Below are 21,521 nucleotides of genomic sequence, written 5' to 3' on the forward strand. Positions count from 1 at the left end.
TACTCAAGTTCGGTGTTTTATTTCCCCCCGAGGGCTTGGTTTCCAGAATGAATGCCCAGACAAGGGGCGGGACTCGGGAGCGCGCCCCCAGACTGGAACACAGAGTTCCAGGAGCACGGAGCTTTTCAACCAGCAGCATGGAGGGCTTCAAGCTTGGCTCTGGTATCCAATCTCAGCTTAAATCTAATTGATCTAAACAAACAATCAAAATTGAGACAGTATCCGGGTTTAGTCAGGGAACTGAAAACGGATCCAGTCGCGAGATTTCCAAGATTGAGGGTGGTGAATTATTGCTGTTGTCAAGATGAGCTTGACGAGGCCACTCCTTGCGTCATCAGTCAGGAAGATGCGCCAATTGGATTGGATGAAGTGGGAATGACGGTGATGCTCCGGTCTAAGTGCCCACTTGCTTTACTGGCTCCTGCTGGAAATGGGGTGTGGAGCTATGGAGACAGGGAAAATGCTAGCACGCCTGGCATCCGCACAGTGTCAGTATTGGAAGCTGATTAACTCATTTCATGATTTGGACTGGACCCGTTTGGAAACTGGGAAAAAGTATGTAATCAATTACGACTTCCAACGTTGAGTCTATTTGAAAAATTGCTTTGCCGATATTTACAAGTCATAAGGAGGAACAAAGACAATTTACCTGTAGAATACCATTTTAACTTATGGCTTAACCACATGATGCGGAGAGAGCTCGGCGACATTAAGCTGGAATCACCGATTCGTGGGATGATGCTCGGCCATCACGATCGATTTTCTTTCATTCTGGGTTCCTTCTATGGCACTTCTGTTTACAGATTCAATGCTGCGTTTCTACCTTAGCTAATCAATGAAACGTTGCCCCCCTGTCTCCCTTGCAACTGAGCTAAAGTGATTCGCCCAAAACGCACTCGTCTGGTTGGATCCCCGGACCTTTTTGGAGGGGAGGATCGAACGATGCAATCAAATACAGTGCCTACATACAGTGTGAGGTCAAGATGCGTAGGGTGTATCCAGTACCCAGGTGCGAGGCCAGTGCCTGTCGGTTTTGTCAGCCGGCCTAGTGCCCCCCTCAGTCAAGTCCGTTCCCTTATTTTTTCGCCTCCAGGCCTTCTTGAGTTGCTTTCAGGAGCCCAGCCGCCGCCGTCTTTTTTTTCTGCGCCTTCTTTTCCTCGCTGCCCACAACGTCATCTCTGACGTCTTTTCTCAATCTAATCCTTTCACAATCCTCGTCCAACGACGCAATCCCGCAAGCAAGGCAACGCCCGCTTTGTCGCTCCTCGAAACACGGCGCAAATCTATCGTATCCTTTTTTTTGTGTCTGTTTTGCTTCGAGAGGCACGAGCCTCAACTCCACCACGAACGCCTTTCGCGCCTGTTTCTCCTTATCCCCTTTCTTAACCAATCTTTCGCTTAGTACATCGTCTGTCTCTGTCCACAGAAGAGACGCGCGCCTCTTTACTCCTGCTTCTGTCTTGTTGACGCCGAGTACCGAGTATATGCAGATATCCCTTTCACATCCACGCTCGAGCTTTTAGGAAGCTTTCCCTTGGTTGAAGAAGTTTCAGAGCGTATGCTGTGCGCTGTCTGCGCTATTGACTTGTCGAAAAGCGGCCATCGCCCCTGGTCCAACTCTTAAAACCGTGCCGTCCTATAGTAGAGTCTCAGACGGCTGCCGCGCTGCTATTCTGTTCTTCTTCGCCTCTGACCTCATTTGACTTTTTCGTCTTCCTCCATCTTTGCTGCTCTACTGCCACCCACCCCACACTTCCAATCCAGCCAGCACTGTTCAACCTGCCAGCCCCAGATATAATACATCATCGTCATCATGGGGACTACAACTGAAGCCTCTGCTGGAGGTGAGTCGAAGTCCCCCAAGCAATCCAACAGCTCTCCTGCTCGACCTGGTATGTTCTTCAATTTCCCCATCCTCTTGTTTATCACAACGTCGACTTTACACCTATATGCCCCGTGCCGTACCCTATCCTGTTGCATGACGTATGCTTGTCATTGGCATCGATCATCCCTCTCTATCCTCATCTCTGTCCACTTCCGTCATCGCTTTCCTTCTCCGTCTCTTGTCCTCCGTCATCGTCATCGCGAACCAAGACCCCTTCATTCGATTCACAGTAACGCTTGCTCACATCTTGTCCTGTCGCAGAAACTACGACCGACGCGAAGGCAGCCGATCCTCCCGTGAAATTAGAGACTGCCAATGCCGAACAAGCCAAACCTCTTGCCCCTCCTCCTCGACCTGGTCAACAACAAGGCAACACTCCTGACTACTTTGCGGTTCAGGCCGGCGGATCTCTCAGTCTGGAGCCCAATCCATTCGAGCAGTCCTTCGGGGGCGCTCCAGAGACACCAGGGGGGACAAAACTACCTTCAGTTGCTGCATTGACATCACCGTCCTCTCTTCTGCCTGGTAGCAACGCGACACCTTTCAATTGGGGAGGAGGCTCCTTACGTACCGGCCCTCTGAGTCCGGCAATGCTTTCTGGTCCGGCTAATGATTATTTTGGCGATACACATCATCTTCGTGGCGGATTTCCTACTCCTAACGAATCCTCCTTGAGGACGGGTTTGACACCAGGTGGCAGTGGTTCTATGTTCCCTGCCCCCAGCCCTAACTCCCAAGCACTCTTCGCTCAGCTTGCTAGCGGTGGAGCAACACCCAGCACTCTCGATTTCCATCGCACTGCGATGAGTGCTGCAGCCAAACGTGATCAAAACGGCACTGCTCCACGTCCTCAAGCCCAGCAAACTTCCCAAGCACAGCAACCCCAACAGCCTTCTGTCACTTCTCAACCCCAAGAAATGCCCAACGGTGCTTCAACCAATAAGTCCGAAGCGAAGTCCGCGTCCGGGCCTTTCGACCCTCACGATAACGACGCTGCCAACGGCCTTTTTATGCTAGCCCAGGGTCGAAACGGAGCTCAAAACGCGAACCAATTCGCAGTGACGTCAGGTGCACCTGGCCACGCCCATCCTGCCCCTGTCGCGCCTCAGAATATGAATACGTCACCTCAAATGTCCAGTGTTAACGGCGGCTCTATTGGCTCAGCTCGTGGTATGAGTGAAGGAAGCATGATGTCGGATGAGAGCGAACAGGCACGACCTAATACCCGTGGTCGGGGCAAGAAGAACCCCCCCGCGACGAACGGTCGCAGGAAGGCGGATGAGCTTCCCGCAAAGGCTCCTGCTAATAAGAAGTCCAAGGCTAACAATTCAATGCCTATGGATATGGATATGTCTGATGACGAATCCAAGATGAAGTATGAAGATGGTGGCTCCAAGTCCAAGATGACTGACGAGGAGAAACGCAAGAACTTCCTTGAGCGTAACCGGTATGTACATGATGGTTCCATTTATTATTTATGACTAACTTCTGTACAGTGTCGCTGCTCTTAAATGCCGCCAGCGAAAAAAGCAATGGTTGGCCAACTTACAGACCAAGGTCGAAATGTTCAGTACTGAGAACGACGCCTTGACGGCGCAGATAACACAACTTAGAGAAGAAGTCGTCAATTTGAAGACGCTTCTTCTTGCCCACAAGGACTGCCCAGTTACTCAGCAGCAGGGAATACATGGTGCTTTTTTGTCCCAGGTTGTCGAGCCTTTCAACCCTCAGATTAACCCTTATGGCATGGCAGCACCTATGCCAAACCAGCAAGTTATGGCTGGCCAGGGTGTTCAGCGGCGTTTCTCATAGAACGAGTTACAGCCCCAGTTAGGACAGTTTGTCAAGGTTGAGCAACTTAACCACGCTTCTCCATCGAACCACATAATGCATGGACTTGACGACCCTTTCTTTCCTCAATCACGACACCATTCGACCTCACCGAGGTAACTATTTATTATATGCATATACAAGGTTTAGGTTTATCCCACCGGAAGCTCATCGGCTCACAAATTCATTTCACATTTGAGCTGTACAACATTTGATCGGAGGCAACATAGCATCCAGACGGAGGCGATGTCTGAGACCAGGAGTTTGTCGAGCTTCACTTGGAGATCACTTGACGCTCTTGTTTTGCACGAGGAGGCCGCTCTCTCTTGAGCGTTTCTTACTAGAGGCAGCGCCGTTACAACTTTTAACTTGTACGTAAGGTATTTCCGAGCAAGGTACACGGAACGCGCAGCTCAAAAAGGTGTTTGGCCAGGTTGACCTTTTTGCCAACTTAGGTGGAGGGCGTTTTGGGGAATTCGGTTCCTGGAGATCAATTTCTTGGTGTTTTGGTTTTGTGATTTTGTACGTAGCTGCAAGCAACACAAGCTACGATTGAGATGAACGATAGTTGCAATATGAAACACGAAGAGTATATATTATGATATCGTTTCACCGGTGATTTGATGTATTTACTTTACACTTAGGTTGTAGCATCACTTCAGTGGTAGCTTCTAGAAGCTAATTGATGCGTGAGACTATCACTGAAGATGCTATGAGTGACGGCACGGCCATATTTGAGTTGTTCTTTTTATTTGGAACATAGACCCAACTTGATAATTCATAGCCGTCGTACCAAGCTGTTCGAGTTAAGTTAGCATTGACGTTATTTGAATTTTGCTCCACTGGCTCATGGTGAACCTCTGGGTAAAAGGATTTGAAGGTGGGGTCTGGTAGCGGTCCAATTGGGTCTAGCGTTGAACAACCAAATCATCTCTCATGTAAACAAGGCGATGCGCTTAAACAGTCACATCCACGTCGCGAACCATCCATCACCATCTATGAAGCCGTAAACAGATCAAACCGTCCGAATTGCATTGCGATAGCACCTGAGCCTTTTATACAGCTTTTTTTTTTTGAGCAGCTCGTACACGAGAATCGCGACGCGACGCGCCTCTTGCACCCTGCGCGACAGTTTTAGCATCTCCATCAGTGCCGCACCGCAACGACAACTCCCCAGCATCACGACCCCAGAATTAAAAAAAAAAACGCATCGTCGACGGTCCCGAATGCGCCACTCATGACGACTCTGGTGACGACTCGGCGGCCGCTTCAAGTAATTAGCATGAGCAACGAGCACGGGCGGCGATCGAGCAAGCGTCTCGCTGGTAGGTTGATTGATGACGAAGGTGATGGCGCTCACAAGAGACGACCCGCTGACCGTCGAAATGCAGCGGCGGCGACAGATTATGAGCATGACGATGATTTCGCATTTGTTCGAAAATCGAAACGACCCAAGACGGATAAGTCAGACGAATCAAAACCAGAGCCAGAACCAGAACCAAAGGCGGAGCCGGTCAAAAGAAATACCAAGGGACGACCTCCGAAGCAACGCGCTGCTAAGGCGCCGACAACGAATGGAACCATTGCGGAGGAGGCGCCTACAGAGAGCGAAATAAACACTACGACGAAACCTACGACAAGAAAGAGTAGTAGACGAAAAGCGAGTGTTGACGCGTCAGAAGGGCGACAAACTAATGTCCCTAAAAGATCATCGACTAGGAGGAGCACACGGAGGTCGGGGGACTCCCAGGATGAAGTAGTTCCTCAAGCAGCGTCAGCACCAGAGGCCGATCCCGGGCCCCAACCAGAGGTAGTATCTGAACCGGCACCAGCTCCCCGTGTCAACGGAGCCTCCAAGAAACGAGGGAGCCGTGCAAAGTCCACTCGACCGCCCCCGGATTGGGACAAGTCACCGCAACGCGAAATGCCTGCGCAGTCGGCCACGATCGCCCTGCCTATGAGCGACACGCCCATTATCAACCGGAACAAAGAGATGCGAAAGAAAGGGGGCAGTTCCAACAGGCGGAGCAGCCTTGGTAACCGCGGAAGAAGGGCGAGCTCTTTGATCGAGAGTGGACAAACAGCAATACCTCATCGAGAGGTCAACCCCGCGGATTTCTATAAACACATTGAAGCCGAAGGCCTGACAGAACCTCGACGTATGAAGCAGTTGTTAACATGGTGCGGCGAGCGCGCGCTATCAGGGAAGCCTCCTCATGGCACACCGAATTCTAACGCCATTCTCGGTGGTGAGTACCATTTTGAGATAATTCATGTCATGCTTGAATACTGATTATAAATAGCTCGTGCCATTCAGGATCTGCTATTGAAAGACTTTGCGGCCAAATCCGAATTTTCGGACTGGTTCAGCCGAGAGGACGATGCCCCAAAAGCACCTGTTGTGCTGAAACCCAATCCCAGAAACATGGAGTTGGACGAGAAATTGGCTCAGCTTGAAATCAACATTAAGAGGTATATCTATTTACGCGACTGACTAGACTCGACACTAACCTCCTTCATAGACTACAAGGTGAGAAGAGAGCTTGGCAAGCAATACGGAAACCTCCGCCGGAACAACCACCTCTTTTCCCTGAAGACGAGATCGGACCTATCGTTCTGCCCGATTTTGATCTCTTGGACTCAGAAGAAGGCAAAATCAGAGGCTTCCTTGCAGATGAGAAAGCGTCGTTCGATGCTGTTAGGTTACAGACAGAATCAAGATTGCGCGGTATCCAGTCATCACTCGAATTTCAGATTGACGAACTTGCCGATAACGTTCACAAGCTCGAGCAGCGGGTTGTGGTCGCGGGCAAAGAAGCGGACAAGGTTCTTAGTGTGAGCGCCCTTCGTCTTCGACAACGTGAGGAGCGAGAGAAGGCGAGTGTGGGAACAAGGGACATGCCGGTTATCGAAGTTCTGAGGAGTCTAGGGAACATTCTGCCTGAAGGAGGTGGTTGAAGGTGCGATACCTTGAATTTGGAACGAACGGCTTGATACCCTCTGTTTTTATTCATGACCCCCTTTTCTTCAGCCTATGATATTGATGACGAGACGAGACAAGAAAAGACAAGATTATGCGTCCCCTTCTTCTTCTTCTGAGCCCGCTTCTTCATTCCCGTTGCTTTCTTGTCATGGCCCTCAGGTACTTGATGCGCCGTTTTTTATTCTTGTTTGGTGGTTTCTCTTTGCTGCATTTGTTCTAGGGCTGAGGTCATGAGACGATATCCCACGGAGTTTGCGAACCAGGTCGGAGGCATGAGGAGTTTGGATGGATTGGTTATACTTGCTTTATTAGTTGCCAGTATGCAAAGGAGATCCCACACTTACGTGGTTCAGCGAATTGAAAAATCACTCGAATGCACACACTCCTTATTTCGTTCCCCGCTTGTATTCAGTGCTCCTCCAAGCGACACGGAGGACCTATCTTGAGATTTAAGACTCTAGGCCCCATGGCCATGATAATACATGATGCTAGACGTATAGTACAATGACTTTGCGTGATGTTCTTTGGAATACAGTTCTCGACAACTTCTTGAGCGTCCCATTTAAATTCTAGTTCTTGACCTCAGGTGGCTCAAGAGGAGGCATGAAACCCATACCACCACCCTCGCCACCGTCAACGCTCCGGCTTCTCACATGGACCCTCAACTTCTCAAGGATTTCACTGTCCTTCCAGCGCGCAGGCACGGGCCTGTAGGCGGGCTTGAAATTGCCCACAGTCTGCGCCCATTCGCCCGAAGGGGGATGCCGAGTAACCTGATCGCTCTCAGGCTTTGCTTCGATGTCAGCGGTAGATGGTGATTGGGCGGACGAAGGGTTCGTCGTGGACAGTTGCTCCTTTTGCGTCGCCCAATAGTAAATATCCCAGTCGTTTTCGTCGAGGAGTAAGTCATACTGGTCGAGAAGCTTTGGGGACAACGTGGGCAGATGGGCGGCTGCGAAGGTGGATAGCAGAAGGTCAGATTCTAAGGTACCTCGTTTTCGCGACTGGTCTATTGAATGGAATCAGCAATAGTCCTCTTGATCAATTGACAGTTGGAAACGTACAGACAAGGCGAGCCCGCTTGGTAGCGTCATCCTCACCCACCCGGCGTAGAGGTTCGATTCTGAACTTGGCACCCTGAAGTTCGCCCACCTTAAGCTCCGAGGATGAGACATTATCAGATCGCCGTGAGACTGTTGTGGTGAGTGGTCTAACGGGCACATAGACAATGCGGCGTAGGGCGGCTGGGCGCATAGTGCACGAAATGAGGGAGGTCATGGTGGTCTTTTCCAGGATAGTTTTTTCAGGCGATGGAAATATCGCAGAGTGATGCTGTCTTGTGAAGTCGGCAAAAGACTATAAATCGGGAGAGTAGTGGCAAATAAGAAGCGCTTGTCTGTCGTTGACGTCGAGGTTCCGAGACTTTAAAGAGCCGCGGCCGAATGGTAATTTCTGACCCGGAGCGGGTGGGCCCGGGGGAGCATGTCATGGACAGGGTTCGGTAGTTAACTTACACAGGGAATACCTTCATGAAGAAACGACTAACAAGAGTTTTCACAGCAAAGAGGAGAACTTGATATATATACACAGGGAGAGTCGTAACTCCATTTTATCCTTGACAATGCTAGCTTTATTTCTTCTACAACGGACAATCACCTGTCGTGGGCACGATATCTAGGCCGACTTCTCCGCAGTACGGTCAGGCAACTCGGTCTTCTTCTCGTCATTCTCTTTCTTCTTTTCTCCCTTTGGCTTCGACTCTTTAGGCTTGGGGTTTGGGTTCCCAGCCCACTGAAGTTTTCGAGGCTTCATGTACGACCTGAGGACCTCGTCGGTGACGGCTTTCCTTCGGTCTTGGAAGGTCTCTACAACAGACTGCAGGGCCTCGATTGCCATCTTCTTCAACTCACCAGTGAGAAGAGTGCCGCTCTTGTAGTCGTCGTAGATCTTTTGTAGTTTCTCGTCGTCATCCTCGAAATAAGTGAGATAGATGTAGGCCACATCTACGTCGGGGTTTCCTCCCTTCTCACGATGCTCTTCGAGGGTCTCGCGGCCACCACTGAAGGCAAACTTGTTGATCTTGTTCTGTAGTAAATGAGTTTTAGCTTCTGCATCTCAGTTGTATGGCATGCAACCTTACCTTGATCTGCTTCGCTGTATCGGTCATAAAGATGGCTGAGTTGGGGTTTGATGATGACATCTTGCCACCGGCACCCTGCAGCGCGGTGAGAAATTTGGAATGGATCAAAGCAGGCTTCGGTGACGGGTTCTTCATCCTGTGGGCGTTTTCGCGGATGAGCCTGAAATAGGGATCTTGGTCAATGCCCATGGGGATGAGGCACTGGATCTTGCCCAGTGCCTTAGTGCGAACGGGAGAAGGGTCATCAGACCAGATCTCGGGGTAGGATGTAGCGAAAGCAGCGCTACATTGCACTGCTGGAAAGAAGATCTTGCCGATGTTGGCGCTGCAATTAGTTAGTGCTGCGGTAAGTAGATACGTGGACGATTTGACGCACCTCCCGTCGAAGCCAAAGGCTCCACGAACCTGGTTGAAAGTTACCAGTTTGGAAAACTCATAGGCGTTCATGAGAAAGTGATGCCCCAGGTACTCCAGATCACTGTAAATAAAGGTCTTCTTTTCATCAAAGCCAAGAGCAATGATATCTTTGGCGTTCTCCAGAGCGTATTTGTGGGTGTCCTCGAATGACAGGCTATCCTTGAATAAAGCCTTCTCGTCATCCGTCAACATGAAAACCAATGGCACGTCAAAGACATCCTGCAGCCACTTTGTGAACTCGAGAGGAATCGTGTGACCAAGGTGAAGGCTGCCGGTGCTGGGTCCTCGGCCAGTGTAGAGGAAGAAGGGCTCGCCGTGCTCGTACTTTGTTAGGATCTTGTCGAAGTCGCGGTGGCTGAAAAAGAGACCGCGTCGTAACCAGCGATGAGGCTTCTTGCCAGTCACCTGTTCGAATCGCTCGAGAAGCGCTTGGTCGATCTTTGAGGTATTCCACTTCCTGTTTCCAAAGTGTTAGTCACATCATATAGTCTAAGAGGGGTAGCACGTACGAGCAGATGGCGTCGTAGTCGATGGCAGCAACTTCACCGTTCTCGCCCTGAGCTCCCTCTACTGACCAAGGATTGATATCCTGGTCTTGAACGGCGGTTTTGGGAGGGTTGAGGTCCGCCATGTTGTGCAGTTTCGAGTTGGTTTCGTTTCTTTGGCAAGTTGCGGCACCGCGGGGTCTTGCAATTGACAATGGCAGGAGTGGGTTTGGAGGGGCACCTTCCTCAGATGTAGGATAAATGACAGCGCACCAATCAGAATGATGCCCCAGACAGGTATCTCGTACGTGTCGCAAACTCGATTCCTTCCTAACGTGGCCATTTTTGTTTATTTCGGTAGATATGAGAAGATACCTAAGAGGTTTTAGTCGTCTATCATAGGTAGTCACTCAAGGAAATTCGGCTATTTTATATACGAAAAGGATTTGTTGATTTTCAATGGTCTTTTTATATAGGTATTTAAACAAAACGTATAAGTTAAGTAGCCTTGAAAGATATACCCAATCATCTCCAGAACTCTTAAAGGAGTTCAAACAGATATGTCTCATATAGCCGGCAAAGCTTTATTACGGTTAGTAGGTTGTTTTTATTGTAGTTGGCTGTTATAACTGCAGCTTGAAAATAGCTGCACACATGCCAGCTGAAAAGACTTCGTGAAAAAATTACATAATCAATCGCGCAAACGCTGAGAGAAGTATTCATTACAGGCTCAGTTTCCATGGTGCCTGGAAGCTTTTGTTGCTGCGTTGCCTACTGTCTGGTTGACATATCGATAGGGTTTACTCGACTGAACAGACCTCACAACACTAAGTCATGAGTCGTGTGCAGTTCTGTTGGGTCAATACTTCGTGTACGTACGTAAGATTATTGCTCTTTCCATGACTTTTGTTACACATAGACCCCAAATTGCCAGGACCCAAACCTTGCCTAAGGTAGGTTTCTCAGTCCCAATCCTGCATGCTACGGATTCTAATAAGAGCATGCCCGGAAACCGCCAGCATGGCCAATCGAAATCAAGGCGGAGGGACACAATCATATAGGTAGCTCCAACGCTCTAAACAGGTCTTCCGGGCCGGAATAGCCGACTGTTCGAGGCTCGAAAGAGGCTCCCGTCCCAATAGATAGCACGCATACAAACCAGTCTCTTAAATAAGATGCTTTGATCGAAAGTAGGCACGGAGATACATGATCTGCCAGGCCCAGAGACCAATAAGCAACCAAGTGGTAGCGATACCGAACCACTTAACACGGTTGTTGGTGCTCTCGTTGGTGTCTCGAAGCTTTTGCTCTCGGGCGCGGAGATATTCCATCTCGGTGACAAGCTCGCCAGTAATTTCCTCGATGCGGCGGAGCTCAGCCTCAACAGGCTTGAGCTTCTCGGTGGCCTGGATGGCGGACCAGTCCTTGGCGTCGGCACCGATGTCGATATCGAGCTCAACATGGCGGGTAGGGTTGTTGATTCGCTGGGCTGAAGAATTGTCAGCATGTTAAACAATAGATTAGAGCAGAGCATGTATGCAACGAAACCACCAAACATGCTACGATCAGGGACCATCACATACAACCAGTAACAATATTTTCGAAACAAACATCAAAAGCAGCGTCAGCATGTGATGTAAAGACGGTCCTCGATTCCCCGACAACGTCTCTGGGTCGACCGTACTCGTTGCCAACGGCATCTCGAATCTGCAAAGCTATGTCAGTTTTGCTTTGTGACTTGCATGCATATGTGCGCAACGTACGTAGAGGTTCACCACCATGCCATCGCCCTTGTAGCCATCGACTGTCGCTGTCACCACGACAAGTGTGTCTTTTCCGACAAAGTTGCGCACACAGCGTTCCCTCTTTGAGCTCTCTGCTTGTGCGATCAGGTCGAACTTCAAAGCGTTGGCAGCGCTAACAAGCAGCAGAAGGCTGCAGATATACTGCACCAATTTCTTTTGGAGGGCCATTGCCGTGGTCAAACACTTTGTGGTAGAAGTTGATCTCCCTCTCCAATAATCGTATTTTATCGTATCGTGGATGATAAGTCGGAGAGGAAAGGCTACGTAAAGTAGTTCTTGAGGCAGTCAAGGGGCTTCAACATGAACTTGGGTCTAAACTGAAAGGTGTCCCAGTTGAGCTGTGCCCCACATACGGGAGACCCCCTACGTTTAACTTGCGACCAATGATATGAATTTGGCACCTGCCTTGTAGCCTCCATCACGTGTGGGTCCAGCCTCGTCAACTTCAGTCCGTTTTCGCGCCTGAACATCACAGTCTAATTACAAACCATCACTATCACCGGCTGATTACTTCAACAAGAGCGATCGCACAGGTCTTCAAGATGCCCAAGTGTAAGCCTGCCTCCTAACCAACTACATAGCTCCAAGAGGAAACACTCGCTAACTCATATCACAGTCTTCTGTAAGCCCCGTCCCTCGTGCGCCCGAATCAACAAAGGCCCCTCCAACTAACAACTTGTTCCCAGGCGATTATTGCGATGTCTACCTCACGCACGATTCCATGAGCGTCCGCAAGGCTCATAACAGTGGTCGAAACCATTTGCGAAACGTAGTTGATTATTACCAACGTGTGTCCAGTCTGGAGGTCATATTATAGTATGAAACTGACGTCCTTCACAGAAATCGGCCACGAGAAGGCTCAATCCGTCATCGACTCCATCACCTCTTCTTACGCTGCCGAAGGCCAAGCACACGCAAATCCTATGCTTCCTCAAAATCAACCAGGACAGGGCTTTCCTCCCCCTCCTTTTGCGTTCCCAGGTGGTAAGGAAGAAGATCCCATGATAATTAGGCATCAGGAGTACTTACACATGAATAGGTATCCCTCCTCCGCCTTTCCCGGGGATGCCAGGTGCGCCTCCTGGACAATTCCCTCAAGGACTACCCCGTAAGCACATCTCCCCCCCTCAAAAACGAAACCATTTCTGACAGGATCCAGCCCCTCCTGGCGGTGGTCGAGGCATGCCCCCGATGCCCCCATTCCCTGGGCCCAATGGCATGCCAGTACCTCCTAACGGTCTTCCATTCCCTCCTCCTCCAGGCGGCTTCCCGTTCCCTCCTCCGGGTGCTCCAGGAGGACCTGGTGCTTCCGGCGGTGCCCCTCTTCCTTTTCCTGGCATGCCTGGCATGCCTCCGCCCGGCCAAGGATTTCCACCACACGGATTTGCTCCTCCTGGAGCCGGAGCTCCTGGACATGAGAAGCGATGAGTGCCATTTCTATGGCAAGGATAAGGTTTGGGCTGATTATAACCATAGCATCATTGGCGAATTGGGCGTTAGACCATAACTGGGAAAATGGAAAATATTTTCAGTTGGAGATACTGCGAGGTAAATGTTTTCTTTAGTAAGAGGTGGGCTCCCGAGCACGAAATGAGCACCAGGCGTCTATCAATTTTGGTTTATTGGATAGTCACAGGAATACATGGTCCCGTTACTGCCACATTAGTCAGGCAAATATTGTGTGTGTATATTCATGTGTGTGCATCTGTCCTGGTAATTATCATACACGAGAGCAACTCTCTTCAATGTCAAGTATCCTCCAACCAGCTCCCATATAGAATCTCTTCAAAAAAACAAAAACAAAAATCCCAGATAGCAAATCATAAGCAATATCATTTTCATAACCCTCCATCATTCGTGTCGTAAAGCGTGAATCATCAGTCATGAATCTTTTGTCTTATATCTCCTGCAACGAGCAGTGGAAATTGTTTACCTCCCCTGGTACACGAAGAATGCCATCTGCACCAGTAAACCTGATCAGTTGTTCAGCATGATCAGTTCCTATTGAGAGACTTGTAATGATCGCGAGCTGCGCTCGATCTGATGACTTCTCCAACCCCATCACGAACTTCCTTTGGCCCACTTATCTTCTTGCGAAGTTCTTGTGATCGCTTCTCACGCCGCCTCTCGCTGAATTTGCGCGGGAGGTTCTGCAACTCCTCTAATTTGCTTCCCAGGGAAAGCCTTCTCTTTTCTTTATTAGCGCGCCTGTGCATGTTATTGGCTCGCCAGAATGATCTTTTAACTTCCCCATCCGCCGAATGTGGCCTCTCGTCATCGTTGTAGTTTCGTCGTAGAGATTCAACACTGGACCGATGTCTCATGACTCGGAGGTTACCACTTGGAGTTCGCCCAATAGTGCGACGCTCCGTAGTGGGCCAATCATAGCTAGTGTAGTAGGAACCATCACGAGGCGGCAGGACGGCAAATGTGCGCTTCATCCTGGCACTGAAGCTTCTCTGAGGTCCTTTCGGTCGGTTGTCTACCGGAGGATATTGGTAGGTCTGATCACGGAGTTCATCTGACCAGTGCAGATCACAGTCATCGTCACAGTATCCGTCGCACTCGTCTGAGTCCTCACTAGACCACTGAGGGCGCCAAAAAGGGTGCAATTTGTTTTCTTCCACGGGGCTATCGTCGGAGCCAAGATACGCTGGTTCACGTTCCATAGTGGGCATTCCTCTTATCCTCCCGATACGCGAAAGGGACAGAGTGCGCGACAAGAAGCTCGAAGGTCTTCGAGTGGACGATGTATAATCAACCGAGTGGCGTCGTGTACGATTGAAAGCGCGGCGTACCACAGAAGGACGACGAGGGGGTTTTTCGTTCATCGACTCAAAGTAGTTGCCCATTTGTGCCATTTTCTCATGAGCTGGAGTCGTTCCTGATGGGGTGGCAGGGATGAAGTTGATAACTGGTGGGTGGCTAGGTGGCTCGGGAGGCGCTCGCGGATTTCGGAGAGGAGAGTCGACATCGTCAAGAGAAAACTTTGGCTGAGGAGGTGTGGTTGGAATGTCCTCCGAGGAATCAGTCGGCATTGGCACATCCAGATCTTCCTCTGCCTCCGATTGGGTCTCGTCTGGCGACTCAGAGGGTTTCGTCGAATGATCTATCATCAATAGGGACGAGTTCTGGTGTGGGTACATCTGCACTGCGAGCGCTTCTGATACCACTGGATTGGTCCCATTTGTATCGACTGAAGCCAACGAAAATGGAGTGTTTTGTGAGCCATGTCCCTTTGTGTTCAAGAAGTCGTCATGGCGTTCAGAACCTGACCGACGGTGACTTTCTGAGGCATTGGAAAACGTTCGTGCCCCTGGCGTGTCTTCTGAGAAGCGAAGATCGGGCACTCTAGGTATGTCCTTCTTCTTGTTCAGGTATTCCTGCAAGGCGTTATGAAGCTTCATACTCTCCGTTGTCAGGGAACTGGCTCTTGAACCGTTACGGCTAGTAGGAGCCGATAGAGAGGACGAGCGAGCAGGCACGATAGGTGGGTAGTCCATGGTTCTCTCATCAGAGCTTTCGGACGTGGAGTAAGATCGACCTCTCAATTGACGCCGCACAATGGGAGGCTCATCTTTCGTTGATCTACCGTTCAGCGTAGGGCTGGCGCTGGTGGTGCGGCTCGACTTTCGGCTAGAGTGCGACCTCAGTGACGGCTCTCTGGACTTGGTTTTGTGTGATGATAGTCGACTAGGAACAACCACCACAGGTATGCCCCCTGCTTTCCAGACTTCGCGTCGAGCCCTACTGCTGGAGATAGAATTAAGTGTCGCGTTCGAGTATTGGCTTTCTGACTTCGGAGCAATTGAACGGTTTCGATCGCATGAATCAGTACGCGATCTGTCCGACTTTGGAGAGGTTCCGATTGAGGTGGAAGACTCATTGGTGGAGTCTCTCAGAATGGTCTGTTTTCGCACATGACGCAATGTCCTCTGCCTCTTGGGGACTGTGTCCAAAAGATAGGCCTCCACAACAGTCGAGACAGTGGATTTAGTAGAGACGGCCGACATCCTACGTGGGTCAGAGGTTGCGATTGTGGTTGATGTAGCCGAGGGGGGGATATCACGGCTCGAGGTGCCTCGCGGAAGTGTCTCCGTCGGTGTCTCTGTCGTTTGGTGCAAAGGCATTCCGCGCACAGCTTTAGCTGCTTGTGTCGGTATGATTGAGTTGGGCTCCACGACTCTCGCCCTGTTTGGGCTTAAACGAGGCATAAGAAGTGCTTCAGGCCTCTTCTTCACAGTCACCAGTCTTTGCAAATTGTGGTCCCATTCTTGCTCTACCTCACTGACAGAGCCCCAGTCGCTGTCGTTATGAGCCCAATCTCCTGCTGGTGACCTGGACGTACTGCTCCCTTCCGAGTGAGGTGCCAGGTTGCCCAAAGCCAAACCGAGGTTTTCAGACCTGTCGACACGAGAATCTGGGTCAAAGATCTTGCGTACAGTTGGTCGTGAACTCTGATTGACAACAGACTTGTCTTCGTCTTCGGATGATAAAGGCTCTTCTCGCGCAGTTGTGAAGGAACCAGATTGCGATTCACCAGCTGTAGTACTTGAACCAGCACGGTCACTAGCAATGGGCCTTAGTAATTGCGGGCGACTTGTGGAATGAGGCGGCGTCACATCGGGCGTAGGCGGGCTCTTCTGATTAGGAGGCGTGGTGGGTGGACGCAGATGTGATGGCTGGGGAGTTCGTAATGCGATATCGGTCGCAGCTGGGCTATTTGTCTTGCCAGAAGAGTTCTCCGACGGCTGGCGCGAATGTCTCGGCGGGGTTGGTGGTAGATCTGGACCACTACTTATCCTTCGCGACTGATGTTTGAGAGTTCGTGGGCTCGATGGATGCTTTCCATTGCCAGAAACAGAACTGTTGGTAGCCAGGTCATGTCTGATTAAAGGGCTAGAAACTCGAATCGGTAATTCGGAGGTCCTTTCGGATCGAGGTCGTGGAAGAATCTTGTGCTTTTTGAATTGTAATTGACTGGTTGGGCTGGTCTCGTGTTGTGTTTGGAGCGGATAATCAGCGGGGGGGGCCATCATGACTGGCGATGGAATAGAGTGTGCTGATAGCATGGCTTTTATTAGATAAAAGGTTTTTACAACTTTTGCTTCGCGGCAACGATGTTGGAACGGTTTGGTGTTGGCATGCTGGCTGCCATCGGACAGGAAGCAGGGTTTTGGAACAGTTGCGGAACACAACAGGAACAGGTCAGACGGTACTCCGAGACATGCAAGTAGGGAGGCGACGCGCTTGAAGAATGACGGGTCTTAAGCAGAGCGAGAGTTAGGAGCAGCTTCGAACGCGAACTAGTACCCGAACATAATCGCAAACGTGGCTTACAGAGTTGCGTTGAGTGTCGAGCGCGACAGTCGAGTGCGCATACTGGGATGAGATGAGTGCAGTAAGAAATCTCCAGTTGGAATCACGTCAAACTCGGCACATGAAATGATGGATGATCTCAGCTTCCAGTCGCTACTGACGGAGATCAAAGGAAGAATGCCAGAGATGGGACAGGGACGAGATGTTGAGGTGAGGTGAGATAGCGAGAGAATTGGCGAGGCACTGTTTGAGGAATAAGAGTGAGTACCTAGAGTCTAGAGCACCTACCCACTAACTAACCTGTAGATGACGGGAGAGTGGAGGAACCCAGCCATGGAAGCCCAGAAGAAGCAAGTCCTGTCTGGTAGTCTGTCAAGGATCGAGAAGGAGGGAGGGGGGGCAGCTGCGGGACAAGCTAAAGGGCCAGTTTCTAGTAGCCCTCAGTGGTCTCGAAGTCATATTCAGTGGCCCCAGTGATGCATTTTACGACCTGCAGTGGCCCGGGCCAACAGGCTTCCTTCCTCTCTCCACTCCACTCCACTGCACGTTCAATGAGGTCGAGTCACCCAGTGCAAGAAGGAGCGAGTCGTCGAGTCCTTCCATTCTCAGTGAGGATTGGCGGTTCTGGTTTCTGACACTGGACCACTGACGCAACCACAAGCTGCGCTGGGGGCCATTGGATTGATACAATTCGTTTTCTGAGTGCTAAATCAGGACTTCTATTTCGAGTTGCAGCCTCTTGGCTTACCGATTTATGCGCAAAGAAATTCAATGCAATAATAGAAGTGTCAGGGCTGTACTGTCCACATTGTCATTGTCGTAGGGCAAATGCCGAGTCTTAGGAGGGGCCAACTGAGTAAGCGGATAGGATCTTGCTAGAGCGTCTAGATGTTCCAGGGCGCTTTCACATACGCAAGGGATGGTATTGAGTTCTTTGTCTGTAGCTCGGTAAAGCTGGCTGGCTGGATTGTGCCGTTTTAACCCTTCTATTGGACAGAATCAGGCGTCTCAGTCAAAGCCCAGAACTTGAGGCGTTTCCTCATACTTTGAGACAGTGCGATGAGTTGAATGTTGAATGTATCAACTTTGGGCAGATGCTTTCAATTCGTAGCCCCAGACCTCGAGGGCCCAAGAAAAAACCGATAGAACGCATCGTGGGACTAAACATACTAATGACACAGTACCTCTAAATAACCTCATTGGCTTGTGATTCGGAGGGGCCCATGAAGGGGTAGTATCCTTTTGCGGTAAAACGAGCAGTTCATACTCTGGACCTCTTCTAAGAGAATGTCCAGTGGTATTCACACGCCTCTCCTTGATTGCCGAATGACGAAAAATGCAAGGATCATAGCTTGATCAAGACTCAAGGAGTCAAGAGTGCTGGAAGAATGGCAAAGTGCCCCGCTCATATCGTTTGTGTGGTGGAATAAGTAGCGGTAATCAAGGTTGTCCAGATCGATTGATGGCTGGCTGAATGTCTCTTTGACCATGTTGCAAGCCTTGGTTTGGGTTTCAAATTCAATGCTATTGGATATATCCTCGGTCGATTGCCCCTAGCATTCGTGTGTTTGTCCTCTATATTCTTTTCAACAAACCATGCCACCTGAATCGCAGTTCTGGGGGTCAACTTAAGTGCTTCGCATGACACCACCATCAAGTTTCTCTCGGGGACAAATCCGCCGTGTTGAAGCGAAACCCTGCCGGGTTTGTGGCAGAGCCACCATGAAAGAATGGCAACCCGGCTTGAGTTTCTGCATGCCAGCATAAGTGTTGCCTGGACCAACCATTCAGGATCGAAAGCACCTCTCCCACCCCGTTCACTCACCTGCCTCTGCATGTCTGGATAATCGAATCAGAATCGTTTGCTGCAAGTCGTGCAACCAGAGCGATTACCAGCCTTTTTTCTTTATTATCTTCTTCTCTTGCGTCTTATCAGGGGCTAATAAGATACCTATGCTGGTAATTCGGCTTACTGCGTAATATCCATCTACTCTTACTTGGGTAGATTGTCAAATGTCTGAGCCTGCACTTGAGTCTACATGTGAACTTGAACGAATAAGTGATGCTCAGTCAACTCGCCGTGACCAAGTTGCCATTTTATTGACATGACCCACCCATACTCGATGCACCCCTTAGGAGTACAGGCTCTAACAAACAGTCTTGACAAGTTTCAAGAAGTTGGCCTCACACGTCTCATATTCAGCCCTGCAAGTGGACGTCGGCGTAGCTGATTGATGAGCGCATGCAAATGATTTTGATCGATGTGATATCACAAGGACTCTCTGTGCCTGACTAGTTCCTGCCCCTGCGTCTTGCAAGCGGTGTTTATTGTGGTCAAAACCTAGGTATGGTCAATAGTCTACTATGAGAGGTGATTACCCTGGAGCATATAGAGCGATATTACCTTAGGCATGCTTTGTTCTTGATGCATTAAGAACACAACGTCACGATATGATGAGATGCTACAGTATCGTGTGTGTATGTGGTACTGTCAAAACATATCCAAAGACAGTACCATGATATAAAGCCGTAGGTACTAGGTAGTTTCATGGCTATGAGTACAATACTATCTACTATGTAGGGAGCCAAGATAGTGTGTAGCAGCAGTCCACAGGCCCTAAGTGCTGGAAGGACATTGTTAGTAGTCAGTGCATGAAGCATACTGCATTACTGACAGACACAGGTGATCTCAGCTGTTCCCAGGGGCCGAGTAATGTAATATCATTGGATGGATATATCCAACATTATCCATGATAACTATGATTATTCTAGCAGTATAATTTTGATCATTCTAGCAATCGAGCAGACTACCCTACAGCTAATCACAGATCTTCCGGTTTTCCCTAGAAGCTTGCAAAGGTCTCAACATGTATGAAGCGTATACTCAACACCACGACGTAATAGGCGAGATATCCGACAACCTATAAGTTTGCATGTGTAGTCGCAGACTTGTAGTTGAGCGATCGTCCTATGGGAATATCCAACAAGCCCGGGAGGTTTCTGAACTGAGCAGTCACTGATAAAACAAGCAGTGGAAATCGCTGCATCTTGTGTGAGCAATACGTCTATGAAACGAAACAAGGAGAACAGCCTCCAGTTTACCGTATCTGGAGACCAGAATACCACCTACCAGGCTACCAGCCTCCACACCGGCATCCATGCGACAGTCTACGAAAATGGTTGGGACGAGGAATGATCTGCCAGGTTTGCCTAATTAAACTTGCTGATAACCCACGTGCGAGAATGAGAATACCATTATCATCACGAACCCCATCTCACCGTAGAGTAGCGGCACAATTTTCTGCAGCACCGTAGATCGACACTTGAGCCAAACGCTTCCTTGCTCCAGCTCTCAGACCACCCTCGAGGAGCAAGAAAACACCAGACCTTGATATAGGGTGTCTAAATAAGCTTGGGAAAAACTCCCCTAAGCTTAGGCTAGATTTACCTAAATATTTTTATTGCTTAGGGTCAAGGTCCTGTGTTTTCTTTCCTCCCCTAGACCACCCACTACTCGCAAGGCTCGAGCGTCATGGCAGTACGCCAAAAGGGCTGCTCGGGTTGATAGACCCCCACTCAGTGATGCAGCCTGGGCCAAATCGACAAGGCAGCTCGATAAGCTTACATAGAGCGCAAATATGCAGAGCTTTTCCAGTCGCTGGACTCAACAGCAAATCCCCGCAACGAAGTGCTCTGGCCAGGATTTCGCTCCCACGAGATCTCGAGATCCAGAAGGGCTACCGACCACTGTGTTGGCCACCATCGCGTTCGTTATCTGTTCTTGCTCACGATGGGCTGATTAACGCAAGAATCGAGGTGAGTGGTCATTCAGCCTGATCTTGCAGTAACTGCGTGCGGGGATGAGGTGTGCTGATGGCGACAAAGATACGAGCCGCCGTCGGATTTGTATGGCCAGCCTTGTTAATTCCCTCAACTTGAGTATCGTGCCTTGTTGTCTAGTTCTGTCCTGGCCATACCCGCAGAATGTTGACGCGCCGATGTCACCTGAATAAAGACTAGATGAACAGCTCACGTTATGTGGCGTTTGCGAACCGATGGTGAAGTCCAACCTACTGTTCATCACGGACTTCTCCATGGGCCGATTCCCACAATAGAGCCGGAGGCCCTGTTGCGAATCCGAACGGAGGCTCCACGTTATATTTATCAACGTCGTCAGGTCCAGTTCCCTAAAGCTTACTGGTAAATAGGGCCTGACGCTAGAATCTGAGGCTGAGTGCCGATGAGGCTATGGCTATGATGCTAAGGGCAAGCCACAAAACCCTAGGTCCCGACGGGTAACTTGGAAGCTCGTACTCCGTATACATATTTGCACAACCTTGGCAACGTTACTTCAAGAAAGTTTTTGCTAGCCTAGCCTAGGTAGCCTTTTGCGCGCCCCTGCCAATGAGAGTTGCCGAGCTAGTGACTGTCGCTGGTTTTCTTCTTCCTTTTCTAAAGATACTGCAAGGGAAAGAAAGGGTGTGATCAATACGAATCGGCAAACTGATATCGAATTGATGTCCGAAAGGAGATGGAAGAGACGGCCGCACCTTGTAAAAGGCAAGGGCAAAGAGAGGTTGTAAAGAGAGGGCTATTGGCTACTGGGTTATTGGTAATGGTCACTTGCCCAATGCCCACTGAGTCACAATCACTCAGC

At 49.9% G+C, this 21,521-nt stretch overlaps 7 protein-coding genes across 7 annotated transcripts; 3 read left to right on the top strand and 4 right to left on the bottom strand.

Annotated features, from left to right (window-relative positions):
* Positions 1 to 1,813: 1,813 nt before the first annotated feature.
* Positions 1,814 to 3,697, top strand: FSUBG_12987 (transcription factor atf1+; the record flags this gene model as incomplete). Its single annotated transcript, XM_036677830.1, has 3 exons — positions 1,814 to 1,892; positions 2,147 to 3,332; positions 3,382 to 3,697. 3 exons carry the CDS (start codon positions 1,814 to 1,816, stop codon positions 3,695 to 3,697), a joined length of 1,581 nt encoding a protein of 526 aa, XP_036531532.1.
* Positions 3,698 to 4,997: 1,300 nt separating this feature from the next.
* Positions 4,998 to 6,673, top strand: FSUBG_12988 (kinetochore mis13; the record flags this gene model as incomplete). The annotated part of the gene is made up of 3 exons (XM_036677831.1): positions 4,998 to 5,964; positions 6,019 to 6,187; positions 6,238 to 6,673. The coding sequence occupies 3 exons, from the start codon at positions 4,998 to 5,000 to the stop codon at positions 6,671 to 6,673; spliced, it is 1,572 nt and encodes a 523-aa protein (XP_036531533.1).
* A 594-nt stretch (positions 6,674 to 7,267) lies between these two features.
* Positions 7,268 to 7,976, bottom strand: FSUBG_12989 (EMI5; the record flags this gene model as incomplete). The annotated part of the gene is made up of 2 exons (XM_036677832.1): positions 7,268 to 7,707; positions 7,763 to 7,976. The coding sequence occupies 2 exons, from the start codon at positions 7,974 to 7,976 to the stop codon at positions 7,268 to 7,270; spliced, it is 654 nt and encodes a 217-aa protein (XP_036531534.1).
* Positions 7,977 to 8,372: 396 nt separating this feature from the next.
* On the bottom strand, positions 8,373 to 9,886 carry FSUBG_12990 (tryptophanyl-tRNA synthetase; the record flags this gene model as incomplete). Its single annotated transcript, XM_036677834.1, has 4 exons — positions 8,373 to 8,783; positions 8,839 to 9,163; positions 9,215 to 9,712; positions 9,765 to 9,886. 4 exons carry the CDS (start codon positions 9,884 to 9,886, stop codon positions 8,373 to 8,375), a joined length of 1,356 nt encoding a protein of 451 aa, XP_036531535.1.
* Positions 9,887 to 10,906: 1,020 nt separating this feature from the next.
* FSUBG_12991 (endoplasmic reticulum vesicle 25) lies at positions 10,907 to 11,713 on the bottom strand (the record flags this gene model as incomplete). The annotated part of the gene is made up of 3 exons (XM_036677835.1): positions 10,907 to 11,229; positions 11,324 to 11,447; positions 11,504 to 11,713. 3 exons carry the CDS (start codon positions 11,711 to 11,713, stop codon positions 10,907 to 10,909), a joined length of 657 nt encoding a protein of 218 aa, XP_036531536.1.
* Positions 11,714 to 12,087: 374 nt separating this feature from the next.
* Positions 12,088 to 12,973, top strand: FSUBG_12992 (U1 small nuclear ribonucleoprotein C; the record flags this gene model as incomplete). The annotated part of the gene is made up of 6 exons (XM_036677836.1): positions 12,088 to 12,097; positions 12,162 to 12,167; positions 12,232 to 12,333; positions 12,386 to 12,529; positions 12,585 to 12,653; positions 12,705 to 12,973. The coding sequence occupies 6 exons, from the start codon at positions 12,088 to 12,090 to the stop codon at positions 12,971 to 12,973; spliced, it is 600 nt and encodes a 199-aa protein (XP_036531537.1).
* Positions 12,974 to 13,539: 566 nt separating this feature from the next.
* FSUBG_12993 (uncharacterized protein) lies at positions 13,540 to 16,584 on the bottom strand (the record flags this gene model as incomplete). Its single annotated transcript, XM_036677837.1, has 1 exon — positions 13,540 to 16,584. One exon carries the CDS (start codon positions 16,582 to 16,584, stop codon positions 13,540 to 13,542), a length of 3,045 nt encoding a protein of 1,014 aa, XP_036531538.1.
* Between the last annotated feature and the right edge of the window lie 4,937 nt (positions 16,585 to 21,521).

The sequence above is a fragment of the Fusarium subglutinans genome (assembly GCF_013396075.1).
Source record: "Fusarium subglutinans strain NRRL 66333 chromosome Unknown NRRL66333_c0000302, whole genome shotgun sequence".
Lineage (NCBI taxonomy): Eukaryota > Fungi > Ascomycota > Sordariomycetes > Hypocreales > Nectriaceae > Fusarium > Fusarium subglutinans.